The sequence below is a fragment of the Bos mutus genome, chromosome 1, assembly GCF_027580195.1.
Source record: "Bos mutus isolate GX-2022 chromosome 1, NWIPB_WYAK_1.1, whole genome shotgun sequence".
Lineage (NCBI taxonomy): Eukaryota > Metazoa > Chordata > Mammalia > Artiodactyla > Bovidae > Bos > Bos mutus.
In genome coordinates, this window is record NC_091617.1 from 70,778,726 (window position 1) to 70,805,086 (window position 26,361).

Genomic DNA, 26,361 nt, shown 5'->3' on the forward strand with positions numbered 1-26,361 from the left:
ATGCAATGTTGGTACTCCAGAGCTGGAGAAACAGAAGCTAAAACTCTGACCTAAAGTCTATATTTACAGATACAAAATACAAAGGTAACGAAAAAGACAAAATAAGTAACAGAAAGAGGGCTGAAAGAAATAAAACTAAGTCATTTGTCAGTATACATAAGTGATGTGAACCAAATGGGAGGAAGATAAAATTTTAAATGGCTTTGTAGGATCAACTATAAATAGAGTTTTCATTAAAATCCTGACTATTTTAGTGCAATGCAATAGTAACTTTATGGCCCAACTCCTAGGTAACTATAATTGTGTGGTTTCAACAGCTTTATATGTGAACTATTTGGTTGTTTTTGTATGTCCTTTATAAGATGAATTATGTATCAATGGTTGTGTCTGTGCATATACACATATAGTAGTGTGTATTTGAAGTTTTTAACATAACTTTCTCATTGACAATGGAAATATCACTTAATATTAATCCACAATGAATAACAATGCCAAGCTTTAGCCCCTGTGTCCCTTTTTGGTATATGTAACTGCAGTTAAAATTAAGTTAGTTAAATTCTTGGGGCAGAAATCAATCTAAGGGTTAAATGAATCACTGCCTCTTAAGTTTTAAGTAACTTCACCGCCTACTTATAAACTATTAAGGACTCTCCCTACCCAAGTAATTTCATCTCTCTCAAAAATGTAAGAAAAACAAGTATGATATTTTTACTTAAGAAATTTGAGATTTTAAAATAAAAATTATTGAAAGACAATTCTAAAACCAAAACCAAGAAGCTTTGACAGTTGCTTTATACTTACTGTGCTACTTCTAATTCATTTTTTTAAAGATGGTTTTCAATTAAAGGAATTTTTTTTTAAAGGCCCTAAGGTATGTGTCTACATTTTAATGTAAATATGATTGATGTCAAAGGACAACAGTATTCTCATCTTGTTTTTAAATTAGACTTTTGTTATGCTTTCATTTTTACTAGAGTTGAATGAATATCTATTAAAAACATGTTTTAAAATAAAAATATTCCCCAAATCCTCCTTTAATACCAAATAATAGGTATTTCATCAAATTATTAACTTTATATTTTCCTTATATTTTTAATACTCCTCAAAAAGTTGTTTTACGTCATCTTTTTAAAATTTGGAGACTTTTAGTGTTTGCTCAGCTCTTTGAACTGTCAACTGAATATATGATAAAATTTTATTTACATCATGTAATTATGCAAGTTTACTGCTCTCAAATTAACCCTATGTAATATATTTACAGAAATGGAAGGATTCATTAAACCCCTTGAATAAGCCATACTATAATAACTTTAAGATATTAGCATGTATAATAATAGCCAACTGTATTCAATTTAATCTATTCTCAAAACACTAGAAAATAAAAATACTTCAAATTTTCTTGCTTATTCACTGCAACAATCTCCCTGAGGTTATTTAATGACATATAAAAACTAAACAAACAGATATTTTCTTTTGTCAGACATCATACTTTATAGCATTTAACAGTCTGAAAATAAGGAGACAAGCATTATTAACGCACATTTATGTATGAATGGCTTTATATTTTTAGAGAAGTCATTCAACAGAATCTGAGACTGTTTTGTTTGGCATTACATAAGAGCAAAGGGAAAATATTTTTGTTTCCCCTTCTGTGCTAAAGACCTGCATAGAGGGACTGAAAACACACATTTCTGCGCACCCAGGGTTTCAGTGCATAAGATAATGTTTTAATAAGAAGAAATCTATACTAATACATTTCTGTAAAGCAACACGAACCAAAATATACTGAAAATAATTTCAACAAGTGGTATGTTACCTGGGTGGAGCTGGTGGCTACCGAGATGCAGTCAATAAAGCTGTGTCTTCGAGTGAAAAATGCAACTATCTGCTGCCAGCGTGAAGGTTCTGGCTCAGCTTGCAGTTCATCTGATGAGCCCTTTTTTGCCCAGTGTTTTTGCTTTGGGCCTACTGAGCCATGGCTAGAGCTAGTATTGCCTCCTCGACTGGCGCGAGAGTATAGAAGTGTGTTGTTCCCGAAAATGTAATTCATCTCTGCAGCCCTGCAGGTGGTTGCCAAGCAGTCTTACTTCTCTACCAGCTGCTGAGTGGTGAATGATCGGTAAAAACTGCAGCTAGAATTACAGCAGCATCACTTGTAGATCAGGGAAAATAAAAACCTTGAGAAAGGATGCTCATTTTCTCTGTAATTTCTTCCCATGAAAGAGCTTGCATCTTTCCTCTGTACCTGTTGTTAGCTGTATGAGGGCTGAGTTTATATTTGCAGGCAAAAAAGACGGCATAAGGTAGATTTCTTTCTCATGATTATTTTTTCACCAGCGTCTGCAGGAACCAAAAGCTGTTCTTTTGTTAGCTGATAACTAGACGGACTGAAATCCAGGAAGTGAGCTTGATTAGCAGGTAAAGAAGGATGTTTTAAACACTGGACTACCAAGACCCTTTGGGGCTGCCTGATTTAATGCACTGGGTGGAGAAACCCTGGATTACCAAGTTCAATCACAGTCTGAAGTAAAATCCAATGGCATCTTCACTGCTTAAGTAAATTATAAATATGAACTGAATTTAAAAATACAAGAAGATTCTCTCTGCCAATACTTCTAATTGTTTAAAACAATTTTACTAAAGGAGTCTTTTTCATTCAGATAGAAATTTCTACATCGGGAAGGCACTTACATTAAATAGCACTAAGGTTTTAAAAGGTATCATCTACATTAAACTCTGAGGATCTAATGACACAGAGAAATCCATTTGGAATGTAACCTGATCATTTTATGTAATATATTGGTCTTAAGTGCTTTGATTAATTGAGTTTGATGACAGAAACAGAATAATTAGCAAAATAAGTATTTGGCTTCTGGTATTTTTGTGATAAAAAAGCGTTGTTATCAGCCATCATCCCTCTCATATATGTTATAAACATTATCAAGTTATGAATTTGTAAAAATACAAAAAGAAAGGTTAAATTTTTTATTTTATAGCCAATAAAACATATTTTTTCTAATACTACATAAATAATACTCTGGTTCACAAAATAACACTGTTTGTTAAATAGATACTTTCTAACATCTAATATCTAGGTCTGTATTTCTCCACACAGCAGTCCATTCTCAGAATCACCTAGGATGCTTGTTAAAAAAAAAAAAAAATGCAGACTGGTATCCTCTCCCTATCAGAATTTTTAGGGGTATGGGAGATCTGAGAATTTTCACTTTTAAATAGCCCCCTAAATAAGCACCCTCAAGTTTGAGAACCACAAACTCCTAAATCTGTCCGCTTAATACCTTGCTATATTAGTATATAACACAATATATTGCCATTATAAACAATATGTGAATAAAAATGCTACTTCAAAATTTACTAGTAGTTGAGTAATTCAGTTTTAAAGTTGCTATAACTGTATCAATATTCCCAACCTCAGCCATGAATATTTTTTTTTCAGATGCAGATCTACAAAATATTGCTTACTTTTGCTTACCAGCACCAACTAAATGCAGCCTACTGAAATGTAGCATTGGCAAACCACAACCTCTAGGTCTACTTCAAATCCTGATATGGCAAGAAAAGACGCAAACACTGTCTCTATGATTCCACCTCTAAGATACAAACACATGCCCCCAAAGGGTTGAGAGTCATGTGGGTCTGCTGGAAGTAATATGTTCTGTGACAGATTATAGCAAAGTTTGCTTTCTCCCAAGGACTCCAACAAACAGTTGCTGGCAGTTTTATGGCCATACACAGATTGGTCTTATCTATTCGGGGGTAGGGGAACACAGCAAACACTAAGGGTAGACAAAGAACTAAGAATACTCTCTAAAGAAAAAAAAAACCTAAAAATAAAAAATCTTACCATGGACCAGGTACTGATCAGTGTGTTTTATACAAATGTTCTAGTAATTAGCTGTGTGCTCAGACAAGTGAGACTCTTTGTGACCACATGGACTATAGCCTGCCAGGCTCCTCTTGTCATGGAATTTTTCAGGCAAGAATACTGGAGTGGATTGCCATTTTCTTTCTGCAGGGGATCTTCCCAATCTCCAGGGATCAAACTTGTGTCTCTTGTGTCTCCTGCACTGGCAGGCAGATTCTTTACCACTAGCACCCCCTGGAAGCCCAATTAGTGTGGTTTATACAAATGCTCTAGTAATTGGTTTGGCCCCTAAATGTGTGTCTATGATGGAAAACTAGGGTGGAAACCTAGATCTTATATAGATTCTGTTACCCTGGATTGGTAAAGATGAGGATATTGAAAACAAATGTTGAATGCAAATATCCTACCCAAGATGAAAACAGTATCAACACACACAGTCATTCGTATACAATAATTTCTTATGCTAGTTAGCTTTTAATTGTTCCCAATCAATTAAATCAGATTACTCCATCCCATACACGGGATGAGAAATACTTCTCAATATATAAATTTCCTATGCAAATCCAATGACATTAAAAAAAAAAATCTTTGAGTTTTGAGACAGGTTTCTTCATGAAAATGTCCCATTACCTAGTTACAGAAATTTACGATCATCTCATCGATTGCCCATAGTCAACACCCGCACACAAAACCATGGATGTACCTAACTCACAATTGGTTTCATACAATCTAATTGGGAAGCAGAAGGCACCTAAGTCCTCACTGATCTCTGCTTTAAAATAATCCAAGCCATGTGGCAAAGCTGAAAGATACTCTATTCCATTAAAACAAATTTTTAATTATAGAACTTAAAAAGTCTATTTAAAATAGTATACTTTAAAAAATACCACACAATGTTTAAATCACCGAAGAGAACACTATGAAGATTTTAATATGATATATGAAGAATTAACATTTTATTTTTGCAGTCAAATTCTCTACTACTGAGCTACACTCCACACCTAATATTCTTCTTTTCTGTATAGCTTAATCTTTCTTTTTCAAAGAACAATATTATCTACAGAAGAACTCTAAACAAGAGGAGGAGGCTTCCCAGGTGGCGTAGTGGTAAAAAATCCACCTGCCAACGCAGGAAAGTTTGACCTCTGGGTTGGGAAAATCCCCTGGAGGAGGAAATGGCAACCCACTCCAGTATTCTTGCATGGAAAATTCCATGGACAGAGGAGCCTAGAGGGCTAGTCCATAGGGTTGCAAAGAGTTGGGAGACAACTCAATGTGCATGCGCGCACGCACACACACACACACACACAATAGCAGAAAGCATAATTAAACAAAGTATATCCATTTAGTGGATTTTTACATACTTAATGATCATAAAAAATTTATAACTATGAGAAATGTTTATTTTATAACATTATACGGAAGTAAAGACAGTTCAAAAATTTATACAGGATAGGCCCTCAATTACTTGTATACATTTCCAAACTTGGAAATAAACCCAGAAGACTTTAAGATATAGTAACAAAGGCAATGATTAAATAATCTTGGTGAAAATTTTTGAAAGGTTGAAGGATGAGAGGAAAAACAATACTGAAACTCTAAAATACTAGAAAAAAAAATTAAGTGACCACAAAGTCAACAATACTATAAATGCAACATAACATTTTCCTTACCTTTTTATCTTTATAATATGGCTTACTAAATTTTAAAACATGCAGCTGTGCTAAGTTAAGAAAAGATTAAACTAAGAAGTTTGATAACATAGAATTTTTATTTACCTGATCATTTATACACAAATTCCTTCTGTATGAGCGCCATCTAGTGGTCATATTGTATGCAAACTGCTCAACTTAGTACATCAGAGTCATCCAAGAAAGATAAAATTCAACAGTATTTTAAGATGCTCTGAGTTGTGAAAACAAAGTTGATTTCAAAAAGTACTCAGTATGTACTCAAAGTGGGACAGATTCTATTCCTGTAGCCTTTAGTTCAAAAGGCACATGTTTGCTTACATCCATTCTTCTGCTACCCCTGTTTCTCACAGTATTAAAAAAACTACCAACTGCTGCTGGTGAGTATTAGTACTACTGAATTAAATGCTTCCAGGCTAGAAGATATATTTATTTAAAATAATTATCTGTTCACATACCCTGTTCTGTCTTCAATTTCAAGTCCCTCAACTACATTTACTTTGCACATAAAAAATAATTTTCCTTGTCACTGAAGACAAAGTCAAAACATGAACTCTTTTATTTATCCAATGACCACTGTAACATCTTATACTAAGCCATCTCACCCTTGTCACTCCATCTAGATTTGATCTGTTCAATTTACAGTTCTGGCCATTTTTCCTAACTCTTAGGTCATTTTCAGTTTAAAGAATCTTAAACATTGTTCTTATCATATTCATCATATGACTATATTTCAGTTCAGTTCAGTTCAGTTCAGTCCAGCCACTCAGTCGTGTCCGACTCTTTGCGACCTCATGAATTGCAGCACACCAGGCCTCCCTGTCCATCACCAACTCTGGAGTTCACGCAAACTCAAGTCCATCGAGTCAGTGATGCCATCCACCCATCTCATCCTCTTTCGTCCCCTTCTCCTCCTGTCCCCAATCCCTCCCAGCATCATAGTCTTTTCCAACGAGTCAACTCTTCGCATGACTATATTTAGAACTGTTTAAAATCAACCTTAAAGATTCTCATATGCCACAAAAATCTACCCACTATGTTCATATCCTTCAGGTTAGGATTTTTCAACATTATGTTGCCAACTTCTTTCTTGAAACTGTTTAGCACTGGCAAGAAACTTCCCTTTTAGAGTCCTAAATCACAACTACTTTTTAAAAATAATCACTTTTTTTTTGGCTGCACCAAATGGCATTTTAGTTTCCCAAGCAGGGATTTAAACCAGTGCCACCTGCAGTGCACGCATTCTAAACCACTGGACTGCCAGGAAAAGTCCAAATCATACTTTTATATTTTATGCTAATAACAGAATTAAGTAACTTTCAATCACTATCTTATTTCATTCATTACTTCAGTAAAGAGAATCCGCATTAGCACTACAACACCTTGACAGATTATTTCACAGCACGTTTCATGGTGGCAAAACCTTCAGAGGGCCACTCATAAGCTCAGGATCAAGGTCTTTCTTACCTTGTCCTCAATTTCCTAACAACCATCCTAAACATCAGCTACAGTTCATGAACTTTACTGCATTTTTACAGTTTCCTCAGACAATCACCCTCCCACGGTACTTATTTTCTCCAGTAACTGTCTTCTCTGAATTGGCATCTTGTACACATCCTTCAGCACTTGTCCAAATGTCACCTTTCTTTTTTAGAATACTTCAAGAATTTAATTTCTCTCTTTTTCACGTTACATCATACCATGTTATAATATCTCTCCATAAAAAATACCAATCATTAAAGTTTAACAAACTTACCAGCACAGATGTTTAATAAATGCTAAATGTATATTATTTAATAAACAAAATTAATATTCTAACAGTTGATTTTTAAAACAATCTTATTTTTCTATTAACATTCATAAGAATTGTGAACAACAAAAGCAGCGTCTAATTTACATTCTACTCAGCAAATTACTACTATTCAAAGGTAACTTTTCAAATTAAAAAAATAATAATTCATATACTGAGCTCTGTGTATAGTAGAGTGTTATTTGCTTCATTCCAATCACAATACTATAAAAGTGGAGAAGCTCTTTATATTAGTTAAAAAAAAAAAAAGACTGCTAATCTGGTAATCTTATATATATTTTAAATAAAATATACTTCATTATTAAGCTTCCTAAAATATTTGCAGCTATTTGTAAAAATTTTTAAAAATTAAAACTTGCCTTATGTCAAAATAAGGCTGTTTTTTAAAAATTTGGTTTTCTAACACAAAGTAACCTTAACCATTTTGCTATTATACTACCCCAGTTCTATGCTCCCTCCTCAAATTTTAATCTATGCATGAGACAGAGAAGCAGGAAGAAATACCCCAAATGGTACAGTTATAATAATTCTTAAATTACAAATGTATCAGAAAATAGTCTCTCAAAAATCCAGTCTATCAAAATTTCTGACCCAGTAATTTGACTTCTGGAAAACCATTCTAAGAAAACGACCTAACATACTTTAGATGCCCCAAAGATGATTCACTGCAGCCTTCTTTATGAAACCTAGTAAAAATGGAAACAACAAATAGTGAACAGCAGAAGTGTTCATCAAATCAAAGTACAAATATACTATGTAATATTATGTATCAGATTTTTTTTAATTTAACATGAGAAAATGTGTAAAACAAGTTTATAATAGGAAAAAAACCTATCATTAAAAACAGTAAGATGTAAAGTATTACTTACAAACAGGTTAAAGAGAAGTTAGATAATTTCTTCTACTGGTAAAGAAAATCCTTATCAGTTCCCAGATATAAATCAAGAGAGCCAGCAAGAAAAACGGAGAATACAATGATGATATCCCATTTCTCTACCTAACTGCACCAGAAGTTTTTCACCAGAATAGTCTCTAACTATTGCAGAGACTGATGCTGTTAATATCTTATACAAGAAAACAAAATGAGAAACAGCAAGATAATGGCATATAAGGACTGATAGATTCAGCTGCTTTCCGATGAGACCAGTTGAATTATTACCATAGTACACTAAGATGCTTTGAGGCTAGTACTTTCTTGATTTTAACCAAAATTTGTCAAAGATTTGCATACAAATACTCAAACTGCCACTTCACTATGGCATAGTATAACACCAGCAAACTGTAAGATGTAAGCCAATTTCAGAAAAGATAAAATATAAAAAAGGTGTGGTTTATAACTAATAATAAAGGAAATTTTAAGCTCCATAACATACTTCTTTAAATAAACCTGTCAAACTTTTCCTACTGTTCATGGTGTTCTCAAGGCAAGAATACTGAAGTGGTTTGCCATTCCCTTCTCCAGTGGACCACATTTTGTCAGAACTCTCCACCATGACCTGTCCGTCTTGGGTGGCCCTACACACAGCATGGCTGTGTGGACAAGGCTGTCCATTGAGTTGGACAAGGCTGTGGTCCATGTCATCAGTTTGGTTAGTTTTGTGGTTGTGATTGTGGTTTTCATTCTGTCTGCCCTCTGATGAGTAAGGATAAGAGGCTTATGGAAGCTTCCTGATGGGAGATATTGACTGTGGGGGAAACTGGATCTCGTTCTGATTACTTTGCTGACAAAGTTTGTCTAGTCAAAGCTATGGTTTTTCCAGTAGTCATATGGATGTGACAGCTGGACCATAAAGAAGGCTTAGTGCCAAAGAATTAATGCTTTTAAACTGGGGTGTTGGACTCTTGAGAGTCCCTTGGACTACAAGGAGATCCAACAGTCAATCCTAAAAGGAAATCAGTCCTGAATATTCATTGGAAGGACTGCCGCTGAAGCTGAAGCTTCGATACTTTGACCACCTGATGTGAAGAAATGACTGATTGGAAAAGACCCTTATGCTGGGAAAGACTGAAGGCGGGAGGAGAAGGGGACGACAGAGGATGAATGGTTGGATGGCATCACCGATTCGATGGACATGAGTTTGAGCAAGCTCCGGGAGCTGGTGATGGATAGGGAGGCCTGGAGTGCTGCAGTCCATGGGGTTGCAAAGAGTCGGACACAACTGAGCAACTGAACTGAACTGAACTGTCAAACTTGTCTTTAAAAAGCCCAGAAGAGGGGAAATGCGATGAGAGATATAATCCTTTATCATTTAATAACTACTGCAAAGTACAAAAGCATTTTTAAAGCAGATACCAAAAGAATAAGGCAAAACTGACTTAGTTCTCTTATGGTAAGAATTTCAGGAGAAAAGGAGTCAAATTAAGGAAGCAAGTGAGAGAAAATCTTTTAAAAAGTAATAACATTTTCTCTTTCAATAACTGTAAATACTTTGTCTCACTGCAGAGTGAGGGTTAAATTAAGAGATGTCAGAAATTTACTTTAAAACACTTTAAGACAGACAGTAAAGATGTGTATGGTGGTTCAAATAGGCTAAGTTCTAGGGCAGTGTTTCTCAACAGTGGTTATCTACCAGAAACACCTAGAGAACTGTCATAAATCTCCAAAGCCAGACTCTATCCCAGAACAATTAAATCATAATCTCAGAGATATAAATTTTAAAACTTTTTAAAGTGATTTCAGTGTTCAGCCACAGCTGAGAACCATTACTTAATGGACAGTCAGTTGTCCTAATCAAGAATTCACATTCCTAGACCAGTCAGCTAACATTTAAGTATAAAGTAAATGGCTTCTGTAGGAATTTTGTTGTATCAATCTTTGATCAACACCAAAAGCTCCCCAAATATAATGAATGAAGTGGGCTTTCACTGCTGAAATTCATTATACTTCATTTATATGGGTTGGCTGAATTAAAGACACAATCCACTCATGTACAAGGGAAAGAAAAGTCTCTGAAGAGGCTTAGAGCCTTAGGGATGGTACCTTAGGTTTAATCCCCAAGATGTTTAGAAATTCTATGTAACAAAATCTTGGTCTCTGGAATATTGTTTTATTTGCCAAGAGTGAGCATTTTATGCAACAACAGAAAGTTGAGGCTTCATCATATTTAAAGAGGCTAAGGACTTCCCTGGAGGTCCAGTGGCTAAGACTCTACGCGTCCACTGCAGGGGAACTGGGTTCAATCCCCCCTGGTCAGGGAACTAGATCCTACATGCCACAACTAAGATCCAGCCCAGCCAAATAAATAAAATTTTTTAAAAGAGGCTATATATAATACTTTATGCTACCTGGCTCATTATCTGTTTAAATGTCTGCTTATATGAGAATCTGCATCCCTACAGAAGTAACTATCAAACACCTAAAAAAAACTGAGAGCTTGAGTGTGTCCAAACTGACTTTGGACAATTTTTAACAATTATAATCACCAAAAATCCAAAATATTAGAAACAAGAATTATACATACCTTGGAGAGATTTTCAACTAAAGAAATAGGTTTTATTAATTCAGTCAAGAGAAAATAGGCATAGGCTGATAAGAACAGCATAGAAAGCAAGGAGTGCTTAAAATTCGTCTTCTAAGGTTCTTTCGTTGTTCAAAATGAGAGTAAATTTATTGTTTAAATTTCTGTAAGTGAAACATGTATATTAAAGCTTCTAAAACAATTTCTAGAATGACCATTAAAGGAAAAGAAACAGAAAAACTTCTAAGCTAGTTAGAAGGAAAAATGGAAAGGAAAAAATAAAATTGAAAAGAAGATATAATAGGAACTTCCCAGATGGTGCAGTGGTAAGGAATCCACCTGCCAGTGAGAGAGACACAGGAGATGGGTTCAATCCCTGGGTTGGGAAGATTCCCTGGAACAGGAAATGGCAACCTACTCCAGTATTCTTGCCTGGAAAATTCCATGGACAGAGGAGACTGACTGACTACAGTCCATAAGGTTGCAAAGAGTCAGACATGACTGAGCATGCATGCAATGCAATTAAAATACTTTTAAACAACTCATGGGGCAAAGAAAAATCACAATGGCAATAAAAAGCTTGAATGATGATAAACATTGCATATTAAACCTGTAGGTTACAGATAAAGTGCTATTTAAAGGAAAATTTACAAATTCAAATAGCATTAGAAAAAGCTGATAACGTAATAAGCAACCAAACTGAGAAGCTAGGGGGGAAAAAAACCAAAAAGAATAAACTCATGGAAAGTAGGAAAAAATAAAATAATATTGGTAAGAGGAGAAAGGGAAATAAATAGAAGGAAAACTGTCTCTGCCAACTGATTTTTTCCCCCTGTGTAACTTTACTTTCATTTATCCTTCCAGGAGAAGATCAGACTGCCTCTGTCAAACACAATCTTTGATTGATATGGAGCATGTGTACATTTACATATGTACATTTATACTTATATATGTACATAAGCTGGAGAAGGCAGTGGCACCCCACTCCAGGACTCTTGCCTGGAAAATCCCGTGGACGGAGAAGCCTGGTAGGCTGCAGTCCATGGGTCGCTAAGAGTCGGACAAGACTGAGCGACTTCACTTTCACTTTTCACTTTCAGGCATTGGAGAAGGAAATGGCAACCCACTCCAGTGTTCTTGCCTGGAGAATCCCAGGGATGGGGGAGCCTGGTGGGCTGCCCTCTCTGGGGTCGCACAGAGTCGGACACGACTGAAGTGACTTAGCAGCAGCAGCATGTACATAAGCATGTGTGTGTGTATATATATATGTGTATGTGTATATGAAAGGGGGCGGGTGTGGCAGTACATGGGGGAGGAGCACAGGAGAAGATTTCTTTTAAAAGACATGTTCTTATTTACTTATTTAGGTATACAGTTGATCTACAATGTTGTATTAATCACTGCTGTACAACAAAGTACTTCAGTTATACATATATATACATTTTTTTTCATATATACATTTTTAATGCTCTTTCCATTATGGTTTATCATAGGATAAACCATATAGTTTATCACAGTAGATAAACAGATAGTTTTATAGACAGATAGTATCATAGGATACTGAATATAGTTCTCTGTGCTATACAGGAGGACCTTTTTGTTTATCCATTCTATATATAAAAGCTTTCCTCTCCTAGTCCCAACGTTCTAATCCATCCCTCCTCCAACCCCCTTCCCCTTGGCAACCATCAGTCTGTTTTCTAGTAAAATACATGGTTCTCTGAAAGTGACCCTTCTTCGGCAAAAATAATCAAGGGGGGAAAAAGGTATAAATCAATGATACTAGGAATGAAAAAGGGGCTACACCTAAATATGCTGTAGACAAAAAAGAAATAGGATGTTGAGAATATTTCAAAGTAAATATGAAATGGACAAATACCTAGAAAAATTATTAACTAAAAATCTTAGTGATACTATATAAACTTTTTAACCAGTAATATGAAATCATCCCTCAAAGAGAATTACAAAAGCCACTTTAAGGTCTACTAGTAGGAAATGATTCTTATTTAAAATACATACAACTAACAAAGGATTAGAATCTAGAATATATAGTGAACTTGTACAAATCAGTAAAAGGAAAAATCCAATACAAAAATGAAAAAAATTCTTGAGAAGGTATGTCACAGAATAGGAAATCTAAATGATCAGTATTATCAAATAGTGCAATGAATACTAAAATCACAGTAAGATGCTACTTCAAATCCAAAACAATGGCAAAAAAAAAAAAAATATGAGACTATAGATCAATTTAAACTGTTACATACTGCTGTTGAAAATATAAATCATACAACCAGTTGGAAAAATAATCTGGTGTTATCTGTAAAGATGTTATATATAACCTACAATTTTAACCGCATTTTTAACACTAGTAATAATCTGAAAATAACAGCTATCAAAAGTAAGGTAAATTATAGTATATTCATAAAAAGAAAACTCTAGGGCAGTGAAAATAATGAATTTTGAGAATATAATGTTGAGCAAAAAAATGTAAGTTGAGATTACACATAGTATAATTCCAATTATATAAAACAAAAGTAGGCAAAAGAAACAATATACTGATTAGAAATCTAAACATGTGAAACCAGGACGGTGGTTATTTCTGAGGGGAGAAACAAGGTGATGGTGTCAGGTAAAGCCACATATTGGACTTCAAAGATACCATTAAGCTCTTTTTCTGAACCTACTAATTTAGTTTTTTACAAGTTTAAAAATATTTCATTGTGGGTATTTGAAATATAATACCTATTTCCTTCATGAGAACTCTTAGGCTTCAAGATCGTATCAATGAATAAAATTTATTTATAAAATACAGTTTTTAAGTATCTTTAGAATGCTAATAAATAACATGAAATTTCTTACAACTATAAAAACCAGAAACTAAGGTCAGAAAATCATACATTAAAGAACAGTTCTCTCTAAGCATGTGTGACATTAATAACGAAAGTAACAAATAATTCATAGCAACAAAATTAAGTTATTATCTTACCTTTACTGGTGAAATATGAGAGTGAGAAACAAATCCATGGACGTTTTCAATTTCTGACAGGTTCTTCTCTGAGACATGAACCAATTCTGGACCTATCACCTCATTAGTGATTTGTGGAGAAATGTGCTCTTGAGGAGGTGTATCTTCATCCTGATACCGGTATTTCTGTAAAACACAAAATATTATTAAATATGAGAAAGCTCTAAAAAGCAACATGAATTCAATTCAAATCATGATTTTCATAACTACCCAAATAATAATATTTAGCTACATGAAAAGTGTATTTTATGGTTTAATACAGAAAGTCTGAGAGACATGGTTCTCCATTTTAAAGTCATGCCAATATTTTAATAAAGTTATCTGATTATTAAAAATAATCCACAATCTGGGAAGATGGCAGAATAAGAAACACCAGCAATCTGTTGCTTCCACCTAAGTAATGGCTGCACAGGCATAATCTGTCTGATATAATTTTGCCAATCTCAAGTCTGCTGAAGGCTTGCAACATCAGGGGAAAACTTGGATGTATATTGTGTTTAATTTGGATCAGTTTTACCACCTCTGTTCAACATGGTACTGGAAGATGTAGCCAGAACAATAAGGCAAGAAGAAGAAATAAAAGGCATCAAGTTGGAAAGGAAGAAGCAGTATTATCTCTGTCTTCTATCAATAAAGACTCAGCAAAAAAGCTGTCAGAACTACTGAATACAGCAAAGCAATGGGACAGTGTTTTATATCCTACAAAAGTTGACACACAAAAATCAGCTGCATTTCTATTAACTATCAGTTGTATTTCTATATACATACAATCTGAAAACTAAGAAAACAATTCTATTTACAATAGCATTAAAAAAACAGGAATGAATTCAACCAACAAGGTAAAAGACTTGGGCCATGAAAACTACAAAATATTGATAAACAAAATTAAAGACAACATAAATAAATGGAAACACATCCTGCATTCATAGGTTGAAGATTTAATATTGGTAAGATGTCAATACTACTTAAAGCAATACTGCAAATTTAACCCAATTCCTATCAAAACCCCAATGACATTTTTAATGGAAATTAAAAAACCCATCCTAAAATTCATTTGGATCTAAAGGGATTCAAATAGCCAAAATAACCATGAAAAAAAAAGACTAAAGATGCAAGGCTCATTCTTTCTCATTTCAAACTTACTACAAAGTTACAGTAATCAAAACAATTTGTTACTGGCATGAAGAGAGACATATGGACCAATGGAATGAAGCAGAATTCAGAAAAAGACCCTCACACACACATTATTTTTCACAGGGTGCCAAGACCATTCAGTAGTGAAAGACAATCTTTTCAACAAGTGGTGCTGCAAAAATCACATACTGACACATCAAAGGATGAAGTTGAACCCTTATGAAATACTATATACAAAAATTAACTCAAGGTGGATCAAGGGCATAAATGTAAGACTTAAAAGAATAAAACTGTTAGAGGAAAAACTTTAAGATATTGCATTTGGCTATGAATTTTTGGCTATGACACCAAAGGCAGAAGTAACAAAAGAGAAAAACAGATGAATTTGATTTCATAAAATTGACAAGTTTTTGTGTATCGAATGACTCTATCCAGAGACTAAAAAGAAATGGGAGAAAATATTTACCAATGATATATCTGATAAGGGATTAATGTCCAGAATACATAGAAAACTTCCAAAATTCAACAAAAACAATTCAATTAAAAAATGGGCAAAGAACTCCAAAAAAGATATACAAAGAGCCAGTAAGCACATGAAAAGATGCTCAACATCACTATCATTTGAGAAATGCAAATCAGAACTATGAGGTACCACCTGACAATCATTGGAATAGCTACTACTAAAAAACAGCCAAGGTACTACTGTATAACACAGAGAAATACATGAAATATATTTAATATTCTATGACAAACCATAATGGAAAAGAATGAAAAGAATATATATATATATAAAAAAGGATGTATATTCGTAACTGAATCACTTTGCTGTACAGCAGTAATTAACACAACATTGTAAATCAACTATAGTTCAATAAAAGAATTATTTTTTAAAAAAGACTGGTTTAAAAAAAAACCAGAAAACAAACATTGGTAAGGATGTAGAGAAATCAGAACGCTTTGCACTACTGGTATAAATGTAAAACAGTATAGCCACCGTAGAAAATAGTACGGTGGTTCCTAAAAAAATTGAAAATATGATTACCATATGACCCAAGAATTCCAATTCTGAGCATATAACCAAAAGAACTGAAAGCACGGTCTTGAAGAGAGAGTTCTACACCAGTGTTTACAGCAGCATCATTCACAGTAACTAAAACATGGAAAAAACCCAAGGATCTACCAATGGATGGATGGATAAGCAAAATGAGGTATATATACACAATGGAATATTTTTCAGCCCTAATGAAGGAAATTCTGTAATATGTTACAACATGGATGAACCTTGTAGACATTATGCTAGTGAAATAAACCAGTCACAAAAAAGACAAATACTGTATGACTCCACTTACATGAGGTACTTAAAGTGGTCAAAATCATAAAGACAGAAAGTAGAATGGTGGTTGTCATGGGCTGGTGGGAGGAGAAAATTCTGAGTTACTGTTCAACAGGCATAGAATTTCAGTTTTACTAGATTAAAAGTTATGGGAATGGATGGTGGTTATGGTTGTTCAACAATGTAGACGCATTTAATACCATTGAACTGCAAACTCAAAAATGGTTAAGGTGGTAAATCTCATATGTATTTTTACCACAATAAAAAATAACTACAAATAAGACTTCAAAGCTAGGTGAAAAAGAAAACTGAACGTTAATTTGTCCATTTTTTTAACCCAATGTTAGCTGAACACTGTATCTCTAAAGATATATGTAAGTGAAGTCAACATACAAAGCCAAAGTCAGCTAATTTAGTCTGGTCTTCTTATCCAATTAACTTGTACCAAAAAAAACCCAAAACAAACAAAAAACAAAAACAAATGAAAAAACTCAGCCTTTTCAAATTCTAACTGAAAATTATTTATTAGATAGCAATACTTTTACTTATAAAAAAATCTTTGCCTCTTTCTCTCTCATGTGTACACGCACACATTCTATTTTTTAAAACATTAACATAATTTTAAGAAAACCAAATCTACCTCATACCATACACAGCAGTAAAAGAAATCATAATTATAGGAATGGGAAGAAAATAAAAGTGTATGTTTTTCATCCCAGGCTGGGAATCTGTAAACACATACACAAAACCAAAAGAAACTTAGCTACCCATCCCCAAATTAAACACACATATAAAGAAATTACAAACAAGGCACAAAAGAAAACAAATGTTTAAAACAACAAACAGAAAAAAAAACAACAACAACAAACAGGATTATTAGCCCTACAGGCTGGCTCTTATAAATCACGGGGGGGTAGAATATGAGTCAACAAACATAATAAAGGGATACTCACAAAAGACATACAATTGGGTCTGTAAACTTAAAGGAAAACATGCTCATCTTTTTTAGGAAGTAAAAATTACAATGCCAACATTCAGAGAAATGGGCTTCCTGGTAGAGGTCTTCTCCTGGTGGACAATCTGGAAAAATGTTTTAAAAGTCCTGAAAATATTTCTACTTCTCTAGTAATTATACTTCCAGGAACTACTCTTAGAAGAAACAGCACTAGTGAGGAATATAAATATTTGTGGTATACTGACAAACATATATATTGTAAAATATATATTTAAAAACTTAACTATGAATTTGACCACTGAAAGTTACTACACAACTTCCAGCATCACTTTTTAAACTATATCCTTCTGTGAAATGGTACAATCACACAGAAAACAACAACCATCAACATCAACAAAAGAAATCAACAGGATATAAGCAATCTATTTTTACATGTAGACTTTAATTTTTTTCAAAACCACTGAAAAGAATTTACTAACTTTGTCCTGAGTAAGATTAAAGTTAACACAGACATACTTACAAAACTTAACAGTTTATATGCTCAAATTAGTGAAAGCAAAATTAAACATTTCTATACATTAACAATATGCCAGCAAATTTGGAAAACTCAGCAGTGGCCACAGGACTGGAAAAGGTCAGTTTTCATTCCAATCCCAAAGAAAGGCAATGCCAAAGAATGCTCAAACTACCGCACAATTGCACTCATCTCACACGCTAGTAAAGTAATGCTCAAAATTCTTCAAGCCAGGCTTCAGCAATATGTGAACCGTGAACTTCCTGATGTTCAAGCTGGTTTTAGAAAAGGCAGAGGAACCAGAGATCAAATTGCCAACATCCGCTGGATCATGGAAAAAGCAAGAGAGTTCCAGAAAAACATCTATTTCTGCTTTATTGACTATGCCAAAGCCTTTGACTGTGTGGATCACAGTAAACTGGGGAAAAGTCTGAAAGAGGTGGGAATATCAGACCACCTGATCTGCCTCTTGAGAAATCTGTATGCAGGTCAGGAAGCAACAGTTAGAACTGGACATGGAACAACAGACTGGTTCCAAATAGGAAAAGGAGTATGTCAAGGCTGTATATTGTCACCCTGTTTATTTAACTTATATGCAGAGTACATCATGGTAAACACTGGACTGGAAGAAACACAAGCTGGAATCAAGACTGCTGGGAGAAATATCAATAACCTCAGATATGCACATGACACCACCCTTATGGCAGAAAGTGAAGAGGAACTAAAAAGCCTCTTGATGAAAGTGAAAGTGGAGAGTGAAAAAGTGGGCTTAAAGCTCAACATTCAGAAAACGAAGATCATGGCATCCAGTCTCAACACTTCATGGGAAATAGATGGGGAAACAGTGGAAACAGTGTCAGACTTTATTTTTCTGGGCTCCAAAATCACTACAGATGGTGACTGCAGCCATGAAATTAAAAGACGCTTACTCCGTGGAAGCAAAGTTATGACCAACCTAGATAGCATATTCAAAAGCAGAGACGTTACTTTGCCAACAAAGGTCCATCTAGTCAAGGCTATGGTTTTTCCAGTGGTCATGTATGGATGTGAGAGTTGGACTGTGAAGAAGGCTGAGCGCTGAAGAATTGATGCTTTTGAACTGTGGTGTGTTGCAGAAGACTCTTGAGAGTCCCTTGGACTGCAAGGAGATCCAACCAGTCCATTCTGAAAGAGATCAGCCCTGGGATTTCTTTGGAAGGAATGATGCTAAAGCTGAAACTCCAGTACTTTGGCCCCCTCATGCGAAGAGTTGACTCATTGGAAAAGACCCTGATGCTGGGAGGGATTGGGGGCAGGAGGAGAAGGGGACGACAGAGGATGAGATGGCTGGATGGCATCACTGACTCGATGGACGTGAGTCTGAGTGAACTCTGGGAGCGGTGATGGACAGGGAGGCCTGGCGTGCTGCGATTCATGGGGTCGCAAAGAGTAGGACATGACTGAGCGACTGATCTGATCTGATCTGATACCTTAACAATAGATACACTATAAGGAAGGAAACTTGTTACTATATTTTCAGCTTTAAAGATACTCCACAACTTAGCTTAGGGAGAAATACATGCAGAAGAATATTCACTATAGATTAGCTTGAAATAAAGAAAAATTGGAAATAAGCTGCGTATCATTAATTTTTTTTAAAATTATGTTAGCAATAATATGAAAGGAAATGTTATGTGGAAGTTAAATTAGGTAAAAAGTTACCTCTTCTAAGGGGAAAAGATGAAGACACAACTACTGAATGAGGAAAGCATGTTTCAAAACTAACAAACACATTTTGAACATTTTAAAGCAAAATGATAGTTTATCTATGTGTACGTATGTATAAACATTGTATGTATATGCAATTATGTGTTTGCGAAGCATATCCATAAATGTCCATATGTATTCATAATTCGGAGGGGTCCGACAAGATTGAAAACAAAAGAAGAAATCACTGAAATTCTGAAAAGGAAAGAAATCACTAAAAATTTTGTCTTTTCACTTTTCAAAAGACATAAAATTTTTAGTGATTTCTTTCTTTCCTTTTCAGAATGAACCATTTCTTGTTTTATATCTTTCAGACTCCCCCCGCCAAATTTTATGTATCTTCTAATACATAAGTTGCCCCTTGATCTCTTTATATTCCACAGAATTACTCAGAAACTCAAGGTATTTAACCTGTAGGCTTCCCAGTATAATCACTTCATATTCATGGAACAATTCAGTGTGGTCCCCTGGCTTTTGTTGTTGTTTAGTAGCTAAGTTGTGTCAGACTTTTTTGTGACTCCATGGACTGCAGGGCAGCAGGCTCCTCCGTGCATGGAATTTCCCAGGCAAGAATACTGGAGTGGGTTCTCATTCCTTCCCCAGGGGATCTTCCTAACCCAGGGATCAAACCCATGTCTCCTGCATTGGTAGGCGGATTCTTTACCACTGAGCCACCAGGGGAAGTATCCTTGGCTTCTGTACTTCCTGCAAACTGGCAGCAGAATGCAATAGCTTGATCAGTCTCATGTTTAATCCTTTTGGCTAGACTATAGATGGTACTGTGTTCTTCTATTAAGTAACACATAATGTCTGGTTATATCTTTTTGCAATATTAGGAGCTCCTAATACTCAATACCTAAATCAATTCACTCCATGAGGGTTGCAAAATGATGATAATCTATTATTCTTTTTTCATTTATTAAAAGATACACACACACACACACAAATATGTAAGAGTTGTCTTCATTATTTGGTTACCTGTTGGTATGGTTCACACATGAATAACATGTTCTTTTATCTACCAGTATTCAAGTGAGATAAAAAATTGGCTTCGTATCATCCTCCAAAAGCAATTAAAAGTTTTTCATATATCACTCAATGCAATCCCAATCAAAATCCCATCTGGCTTTCTTCAAAATTAACAAGCTGAGCCTAATACTCAGGAAGGTCTGCAAAAGACCCAAAATAGTCAAAACAGTCTTGAAACAGAAGAAGAAAGTAGAGGACTAACACTTAACAATTTTAAAACTTCCTTCAAAACTGTATGAATCAAGATTGTGATACCAGCACAAGGATAGACACAGAGAATTAACAGTCCAGAAACGTATCCTAAGATTTATGGTCAACTGATTTTCAGCATGAGTACTAAGAAAATTTAATGAGAAAGGGATACATTTTCAACACCTGGATGCAAAAAAAAGTTGTATTAGAGCTCTTTCTCACATGATATATAAAAGGCTAGTTCAAAATGAATTAAGACCTAAATGTAAGAATTAAAACCATAAAAGTCTTAAGAAAATTAAGTACAAATCTTTGCAACCTTGTGTTATTGTTCAGTACCTAAGTCTGACTCTTTGTGACCCCATGGACTGCAGTACGGCAGGCTTCCCTGTCCTTCATCCACTCCTGGAGTGTGCTCAAACTCCTGTCCGCTGAGTCAGTGATGCCATCCAACCATCTCATCCTCTGTCACGCTCTTCTCCTGCTGCCCTCAATCTTTCCCAGAATCACGGTCTCTTCCAATGAGTCAGCTCTTTGCGTCAGGTGGCCAAAGTATTGGAGCTTCGGCATCAGTCCTTCCAATGAATATTCAGGGTTGATCTCCTTTAGGATGGACTGGTTTGATTGTGCAGTCCAAGGGACTCTCAAGAGTCTTCAAAAACATTCTTTGGCACTTTGCCTTCTTCTTGGTCCAGATCTTACATCTATACATAACTACTGGAAAAACCATAGCTTTAAGTATATGGACCTTTGTCAGCAAAATGATGTCTCTCCTTTTTAATACACTGTCTAGGGCTTGTCATAGCTTTCCTTCCAAGGAGCAAGTGTCTTTTATTTCATGGCTGTAGTCATCATCTGCAGTGATTCTGGAGCCCAAGAAAATACAATCTGTCATTGCTTCCACTGTTTCCCCATCTATTTGCCATGAGGTGATGGGACCAGATGCCATGATCTTAGTTTTTCGAATGCTGAGTTTTAAGCCAGCTTTTTTACTCTCCTCTTTCACCCTCATCAAGAGGCTCTTTAGTTTGTCTTCACTCTCTGCCATTAGAGTGGTATCATCTACATGTCTGAGGCTGTTCATATTTCTCCCAGCAATCTTGATTCCAGCTTGTGATTCATCCAGCCTGGTTTTTCACATGATGTACTCTGCACAGAGGTTAAAATAAACAGGGTGATAATACACAGCCTTGTCATACTCCTTTCCCATTTTTGAACCCGTCAGTTGTTCCATTTAAGATTCTAACTGTTGCTTCTTGACATGCATACAAGTTTCTCAGGAGACAGGTCAGGTAGTCTGGTATTTCCATCTCTTTTAAGAATTTTTCCTCAGTTGTAATCCACACAGTCAAAGGCTTTAGTGTAGTCAATGACGTACATGTTTTTCTGGAATTCCCTGGCTTTCTCTATGATCCAATGAATGCTGGCAATTTAATTTCTGGTTCCTCTGTGCCTTTTCGAAAGGCTTGTACATCTGGAAGTTCTCGGTTCACATACTGCTGAAGTCTACCTTGAAGGATTTTGAGCATAATCTTTTTAGAAGGAATGGCAAACCACTCCAGTATTCTTGCCATTGAAAACCCCATGAACAGTCTGAAAAGGCAACCTTGTATTAGCCAGTGGTTTCTTAGGCATGACATTTAAAACACAAGCCACCAAAAAGGGGGTGGGAGGAACAACAGATAAATCTGACTTCATATGGCACCCCACTCCAGTACTCTTGCCTGGAAAATCCCATGGACGGAGGAGCCTGGTGGGCTGTAGTCCATGGGGTTGCTAAGAGTCGGACATGACTGAGCGACTTCACTTTCACTTTTCACTTTCCTACATTGGAGAAGGAAATGGCAACCCACTCCAATGTTCCTGCCTGGAGAATCCCAGAGACAGCAGAGCCTGGTGGGCTGCCGTCTATGGGGTTGCACAGAGTCGGACACGACTGAAGTGACTTAGCATATATGAAAAAGCTTTTTTGATCAGTAAAGGTCACTATTAGAAAGGTGAAAAAATAACTCACAGAACAGGAGAAAATATCTGCAAATCATGTATTTGATAAGGCTATCTACAAACAGTGCATAAGGTAAGTATCCAAAATATACAAGGAAGGCTTTCAACTCAACAATAAAAAGACAACACAATTTTCAAATGGGCAAAGGATTTAAACAGACATTTCTCCAAAGAAATTTATATTTTGGATATAAATATCTTCAAAACAAAATGTGCTATATACATAGAATAGTTCTCGGCCAAAAAAAATAAATAAATAACAAAGGAATCACTGATATAGGGGACAATGTTGGTGAAACACAAAATAATCTGAAAGAAGCTAGGTTATAAAATAGAATATATTTTATTATTTCATTTATATAAAACTCTAGAAGAGTCAAACTAATCTATAATCTAGAAATTAAACCAGTAGTAGTCTGGGAGAAGGACAAGAGTAAGGGATTGAAAGAAGGAAACTTACAGGAGAGATGGATATGTTCACTACCTCAATTATAATGATGGTTTCAAAGGTGTATACGCATGTCAAAACCTGTAAAATTGTACTCTTTTAATACGTACAGTTTATTGTATGTCAATTATAGTAAAGCTAATTTTTAAAATTGTATTCATTATGTTTAGATTCTAATTAAAATTTCTAATGAAGTGTTTCATTATTCCTCTTAAATTATTATAAAATGACAAAGTATTCAAAAATAAAAATAGTAACAAAAAAATAAAAGGCCCACAAAGAATGAGGAATAATTTTCCAGGTACATGGAGGGTTAAGTGATTGTTAGCTAAGAGAAATGACAAGGCAGTCTGTACAGCAGATACCTACCTTTATGAGAATAATGTAAAGAACATAATGGAATTTACAAGAATTATTACTCACTTTAAATGTGAGGCACAAATTACTAAGTGTAAAATAAGTAAGCTATAAGGACATATGGTACAGTATGGGGAATAATACCAATATTTTATAATAACGTTAAATTGAGTATAATCTATGAAAAGACTGACATATGTTGTACATCCAAAACTAATATTATAAATCAACTGGCGTGCTGCGATTCATGGGGTCGCAAAGAGTCGGACACGACTGAGCGACTGATCTGATCTGATACTTCAATTAAAAAGAAAGAAAAAAATTTGTGAAATATGTCAAACTTGCATGGCTTTTTTCCCTCTAAAACCAACTGAGGATACCTTTAAAAATTCTGCCAGGAGCTCCCAGCAGTGTATGAAATTCAGGGGAAGATTTCTTTTATATGTATTTTAAATTCTAGTAAATGGCAAAGATAGTTTAAAGTAAATTTGTTTTCCCTTTAAACAAAAATCCCCATAGCTATACTATCAGAACAAACACACTCTTGGACTTCAAGTCCAGGAAAACACTCAATTTGCTTCACTCCTCAAAACACACTGTTGAACAAAAGTTACTATTTTCTTTCTCTGCAGGATGAATCAGGAACTACAACTTCTATTGCTACACAATTTTACAGATAATTTCCAACTGATGAACAGGTTGTATTCCAAATATCAGTACTTTTTCCTTGTTTAAAAACTTGAAATCCTTACAATATAAATTATGTTAGGTTCCCCCAAACATAGACAGCCAAACACACATATACATGCATATATGCATATAGATAATACTGTTTTGAAATTAAAACTCAGAATACCAAAATATTCTGTATCTTCTTTCCTACCTTCCATTCCCAAATATAAGATCAAGAAATTTCTTCTTTGGTAGTAGCAAATAGGAATAGGGTGGCCAAACTGAGAAGGAGAGGCTGCACTGACTTTCTTAATCTGAAAAATTCAAGTAATTTTTAAAATAAATATTTAAAAATCAGAGCACCCTTACTTATTCTTTGGGCAATCACTACTGATAGAGTATGTTCAAACAAGGTTTACGAATGCTCAGCAAACTTCATAATGAAATGTTTTCCAGGATGTGATATATCATAAATGCTTTACATTCAAAACTTCCCTTACATGTTTGTAGAACTTTGAATTCTAATTTTTCCTTAGTAAGGTCCTTGTTTGGGGTTGAACTGTACAATCCAAAATTCATCTGTTGAAGTCCTAGGGTCCCAGTACCTTAGAATAGGATTGTATTTCAAGACAGGGCTTTTTAAGAAATGATTCTGTTAAAATGAAGCCAGTAGGGTATAATAATCCAATACGACTGGTGTTCTTCTAAGAAGAAATGTGAACACACTGAGAGAAACACCAGGGGGCACCTGTGCACAAAGGAAACTGGATGATAAAAGGTCGCCAAAGGACTGCCATCTGCAAACTACAGAGAAAGAGATCTAAGAGAAAAATGTCAATTCTGCCAGCATGTTGGATTTCAGCTTCCAGAAGAGAGAGAAAATAAAACTTTGTTGTTTAAGCCATTCAGTGTATATTTTGTAACAACAGCTTTAGCAAACTAATAGAGAGCCTAAAAAGCAAAATCATTAATTATGCACACTACAGTTATTCTTACTGAGTTTTTATCCCAACATTCTTGCTGACAGAATTTCTAATTAGAGCAGCATTTCCTTTGTTCACTGCTATATTTCCAAAGCACAGATAATCACTGAATGAATGAATAATGGGAGAATGCATGAATGAATGAATCAATCAATTAATGACTGAAAATTATAATTTTCTTTTTAAAATTATAAAAGACATATATACTGTTGTAACTTCCTGAAACAATTCCACTATTTCAATGTTATATAATCAAACAAGTGGTGCTTGTCTTAAATTTAACTATATCCTTTCAAAACTTGTCAAGTTTCCCATTTGTAACAATTGTGAAAAGAAAATTACATATATATATATATATATTTAAAAACAATACATTCTTAAAGGAATATAAGAAAAAGTCCATTCAAAGGTAATAAATTTTCAAATAAAGAAACTGAAAGCCTAGACATTAATACATCACCACGTGCGTGCGTGCGTGCTCAGTCGCTTCAGTCGTGTCCGACTCTTGGTGATCCTATGGACTGCAGCCCGCCAGGCTCCTCTATCCATGGAATTCTCCAGGCAAGAATACTAGAAGATCCTCCAGGGGATCTAACCCATGTCTCTTATGTTTCCTGCATTGGCAGGCATGTTCTTCACACTAGCGCCACCTGGCAAGTCGAATACATCATCATGCTGCTCCTGCTGCTGCTAAGTCACTTCCGTCATGTCCGACTCTGTGCGACCCCATAGATGGCAGCTCACCAGGCTCCCCCATCCCTGGGATTCTCCAGGGAAGAACACTGGAGTGGGTTGCCATTTCCTTCTCCAATGCATGAAAGTGAAAAGTGAAAGGGAAGTCGCTCAGTCGTGTCCGGCTCTTCACGACCCCATGGACTGCAGCCTACCAGGCTCCTCCGCCCATGGGATTTTCCAGGTAAGAGTACTGGAGTGGGGTGCCATTGCCTTCTCCAGAAAACTGCTACTAGAAACTATTTACCAATACATGAAATAATTATTTAATTAAAATATTCACTTTAAGGAAGGAATTTAACACAGCATCCTGAAAGACTGAAGAATTAACTGAAGTCCTGAAGAATATCTTTCAGGTTTCCAGGGAATTCCCTATCAGTCCAATGGTTAGG

General features: G+C 35.2%; 1 protein-coding gene across 8 annotated transcripts in view; it reads right to left on the reverse strand.

The window, feature by feature from the left end:
- DLG1 (discs large MAGUK scaffold protein 1) overlaps positions 1-26,361 on the reverse strand; it is a 277,900-nt gene that overhangs the window by 170,154 nt on the left and 81,385 nt on the right. For all 8 annotated transcript variants that reach the window (XM_070371271.1, XM_070371280.1, XM_070371326.1 and 5 more), the window contains exon 5: positions 13,832-13,996. In XM_070371271.1, coding sequence (XP_070227372.1) covers positions 13,832-13,996 — 165 coding nt within the window. The remainder of the gene's footprint in view (positions 1-13,831; positions 13,997-26,361) is intronic.